The following is a 4,644-nucleotide window of genomic DNA, read 5'->3' on the forward strand; positions in this document are numbered from 1 at the left end:
AGCTACCCAGGAGTTCATAAGTGCAAAAAAGTGGAACATTCTGCAATGGCCAAGTCAATCACCAGATCTTAACCCAATTGAGCATGCATTTCACTTGCTCAAATCCAAACTTCAGACGGAAAGACCCACAAACAAGCAAGACCTGAAGGCTGCAGCTGTAAAGGCCTGGCAAAGCATTAAGAAGGAGGAAACCCAGTGTTTGGTGATGTCTATGGGTTCCAGACTTAAGGCAGTGATTGCCTCCAAAGGATTCGCAACAAAATATTGAAAAAAAAATATTTTGTTTGGGTTATGTTCATTTGTCCAATTACTTTTGAGCTCCTAAAATGTGAGAGTGTTTGTAAAGAAATGTGTACAATTCCTACATTTTCTATCAGATATTTTTGTTCAACCCTTTAAATTAAACGTTATAATCTGCACTTGAATTCTGTTGTAGAGGTTTCATTTGAAATCCAATGCAGTGGCATGCAGAGCCCAACCCGCAAAAATTGTGTTACTGTCCAAATATTTCTGGCCCTAACTGTATTTGCAATTTGCAATTGAATTCAAAAGACAGACATGTATTTAATTCAGAATACCTTTCTTTTATTTAAAAATTATAAAAATATAATTACATCAAATCGGGAAGATTTAACATATGCCATAGATGCTGGGTGCAGAAAGCAGGTATACAACTGCTGCTGAAAGAATTATTAGTGTAACATATCTACTTATTTGCCACTGTTTGTTCTTTTTTAAGCATCATCTTTTTTCTTTATGTATTTTACCCATTCTCTATAGGTTCCAGAGACTTCTCTGTGTTTAGAAACTGTCTTTCATAACCTTTTTTTTCCTCATCCAATTTCCATTGTAACTGTAGCAGTCTTTCTTTTTGCTCTAATAGGTCATTCTTGCTATCAGAAGTATCTTTCTCAGTCATTTTCTTCTCTACATTCTGTAGTTCCTCTTTGTTTATATGCATTTTAAATTCAACCTCTCTGAGTTTCTGCGCCAGATTCTTTTTCTGGTTCTCTAGGTGTTCTTTTACTTTATTCAGTGTTTCAGACAATTGCTTGTTGACTTGTTGTTCATCTTCTGAACTCCTTTGCTGCTCAGACATCTTACCTGTGTTGGAAAAAAAACAACTTTAAAAACTGCAAAATGTCATGAAAAATACTAAATAATAAAAATAAGCTGTACAGTTTCTTGTAAAGGTAGTTGCAAGGTTAAAGTGTGTTTAATGAAAATAACTGAGCAGAGTGAGACAGGTTTGACCAGAGACGGATTTCTTTATTATATAAATGTAACTGGAAATGTATCAGGTCCTACAATTTTTATTATCTAGTCCTTTACAATTTTATTTTTGTTTTCAAATATCCAACTTTTCAGCATAATTTTCTTAAAGCAACATTGCATACTTTTAGCCACTAGATACACTAGATCTTTAACTACCAAATTGAGCTTGCCTGAAAGCAAATGAGAACACTGCACTGTCACAAAACAAAACACCCTCAAGCAGTGTTTTGAAATTTGATAGCAGACCACTTTGCATAATGAGTATTCATGATGTTCTCTGTAAAAAATATATTTATCCCCAGATTAAATCCTATATCATCAAATATGTCTGATAAGCTAAGGGTGTCCTTTTAATAGCCTAATAACAACTCACAGCTTAGCTAGCTCTGCTTTGAATGGAAAGCCCAGAGTTCTGTAAAACGGCATTCTGGGTCACATGACCACCCACCCACTTACTTAGGTGAGTTTTTGAGGACCACCAAAGTCAGGCAATTCATTATGAACTACCAGCAGGTCAGCAGGATCTCTGGGTGCTCCCCTGACTCCTACATTTTTCAAAAAGCAATGTCTTTCAGTTTCAAGGCTGCCATCCTTGCACATTTACACACACCATGGTTCAGCTATTTATGGATATGTGACTGTCACAATCTTTTCCACCTAGTTAATCATCACATCTTACTTGTTTGAATCAATCTGCTGATTTGCCACCTTTATTCTGTTGGAATGAAAGTGTGCCTTTAACAATATACAGGGGTTTTTTGCTCCTCCACGTACAGACCGATACGCATTTCCATGATGTAGAAGTAGGAATAATTATAGTTTACATCTGACTCAGGACGTTTCCATGATTTTTTTTAGGTATGTTGGTTGCTGTCTGAGAACATTTGATTCAGTTTAATCATTCAAGTTTAAATCATAAAAGCTCAATCTCATGCAAAATAATCAGATTTTTACTCTGAGTTAAATTAAGAGAGCCAAACTTCACAGTATTTGCTAAGCTTTGGTGCTTTTTATCTAATGAAAATTTTCACAGCAGAATAAATACCACAAACTCTAATGCAAGGTTCACGAGTTTTCAGTTAAGCATTGCTTCACATGTTTTTTTTTTTTTTTTGTGCACAGGCAGATTATATTCAGGAAGCCCCCAAACTTTTGACAGGTATTCAAGATGCTGTAATAATTTTCTCTTACAAACCTGATTTTTTGAGGAAAACTTGAGTCATATTGACATTTAATTACACACACTCCTACTCCTACTAGTTAGTGAATTTTGTGAAAGTAACTAGTTGAATTGGATTTTATTGAAGACTATTAGAGAAAAGAGACACGCTAAGTTAAAGGTGCAAGAAAACTTTTGGAGGATAAAAGACTGCAAAGACAGCTAACACAAATTATAGTAACACTAATTATTTTCATCCTACTTTAAAATTATGAGCCATTAAAAGTAAAAAAAATATATATTAATGGTAACTCACACTTACATTTATTAGAGGTGTATTTAAAAACAACTCCAAACAACATCCAGATGATGCTGCCAAAATAGCAGAGCTGAGGAACCACTTCATAGAAAGATGTCAGTACATCCACTGAAAAACATTTATTTACCATCATCACTGTTAGATAAAATCTTTTAGTTATGTGTTTTTTTTTTCTGAATAAAGTATAGGTTAATTACTTAACCTTGATAGAGAGCTCTTCACCTCCAACCATATGGATGAGTAGAATGACAGAAACAATCTCTAGAGAGAGGGAACCACTTAAGATGGCGACCGCAGGTGTAAATCCAAGTTGTTCCATTTCATTTGAGTTTGTAATACTCTGAAAACAATAAAAGATTCTAGTAATTTATCAGCAATTTCCATCATGGATTGAAATAACTTTTATACTATTATATTATATTATTATTATATTACCTTTTTTTTCAGGTTGTGATTTGGGTTCTTGTTTAATCTTAACAGTAACCCACTGCTGTTCAATGGATGTCTTCATTGAATCTATGTCTTCATGTTTCTGTGACCATCTTTCTGTGTGTGGAGGGACATTAAAATATAAAAAAACAATACAATACAGACAATGCTCCCTCTCTCTCCACACACATATATATATATATATATATATATATATATATATATATATATATATATATATATATATATATATATATATATATATATATAAATATGTCCTCACTTTGCAACAGCTGGTCCTCAATCTGATGGTAAAATTGGAAAATGGCCCCTACTATCAGGGCTAAACAGGTACACACACACGCACATATTACTGGACTTACGTGTCCATGTGGCGAATGTCAAGACCAATGCAACAGTTTTATATATACCCATGGTGATAGGAAGAGATGGAATAGTTATTTTCCTGCAATTTGAAGACACATTAAAAAAATAATACAAAATATTATTTGACTTTGCATATTACTTATGAAAATAGGAATACTTTTAAGGTTAATATTAGTAAAAAAATTGTTGATTTCTGACCGTTCCTTTTACTTACAAAATGTTGAATATTTAATATCCAAGAAATGTAGTTCAAACTTTCCAATGAACATATAAAATATAAATGTATATACACAATTGAATAGCTTTTAAGATACATTCTTACCTCCTTTGCAAAGGTAAATTCCAGAGTAAGCAATTACAGGAGTTGATCTGAGTTGGACTTTGGTCTCTGTTTACTATCACAAATTTAGGTGTGTCCACAATAGTTTATTATTCTACTTCTAGCAGTTTTATATATGGCAGAATGTTTAGGATAGAAACTATATTTCCACTCTCACAAGCACCTCTAAAACTATGCACACACCAGAATACAAACAATCACTCACAAAGAACTAAAATTTTATATATGTGTGCGTGAACTAATACTAGTTTGAATGAGAGATTATACCTGGGAGTGCGTTTGAGTGTGTGGTGGTTGGGGGGTGGGGTGGGGTGGGGGGTTGTTTGTTCCTACATCAGAGTAAGGACTATAACTAGTTTTTAACCAACAAAGTGAGGTGTTATTTGTCAGGGCATTTACCTTGTCCTTACTTTTCATATAGTAATGAGCTCTACTAGCCATATAGATGTTACTCTTTTTTTTATGAAGGTCCTAATTTTTAATGAGAACTGAGTTTGAAAGTTCACAATGATCTAATCACTAGGGCTCCCTGCTGTATAGTTCTGTGACTGCACTCAGGTTTACTCTCTATTGCTCCCCTTATAGGTGTTCTTTTGTAAGTGCACCCAAATTGAATACCTTTTACCTGATATCATGCCTTTTTCAGTCTTGTGATCAGTTTATTAATTAATATATGGGCAGTAAGATTTTAATAGTGTAGGTAAAAGATAGACTAAATAGGTGTCAACCAAATTT

The 4,644-nt window shown here is 33.7% G+C and overlaps 1 protein-coding gene across 1 annotated transcript; it reads right to left on the bottom strand.

Annotated features, from left to right (window-relative positions):
• Window positions 1-598: 598 nt before the first annotated feature.
• On the bottom strand, window positions 599-3,639 carry LOC119796105. Its single transcript, XM_038304514.1, has 5 exons — window positions 3,566-3,639; window positions 3,192-3,299; window positions 2,976-3,095; window positions 2,757-2,861; window positions 599-1,104 (listed from the first exon to the last, which is right to left on the bottom strand). Exons 1-5 carry the CDS (start codon window positions 3,615-3,617, stop codon window positions 764-766), a joined length of 726 nt encoding a protein of 241 aa, XP_038160442.1. The 5' UTR covers window positions 3,618-3,639; the 3' UTR covers window positions 599-763.
• Window positions 3,640-4,644: the final 1,005 nt, after the last annotated feature.

The sequence above is a fragment of the Cyprinodon tularosa genome, unplaced genomic scaffold (assembly GCF_016077235.1).
Source record: "Cyprinodon tularosa strain WSP-4 unplaced genomic scaffold, ASM1607723v1 ctg1142, whole genome shotgun sequence".
NCBI classification, from domain to species: domain Eukaryota; kingdom Metazoa; phylum Chordata; class Actinopteri; order Cyprinodontiformes; family Cyprinodontidae; genus Cyprinodon; species Cyprinodon tularosa.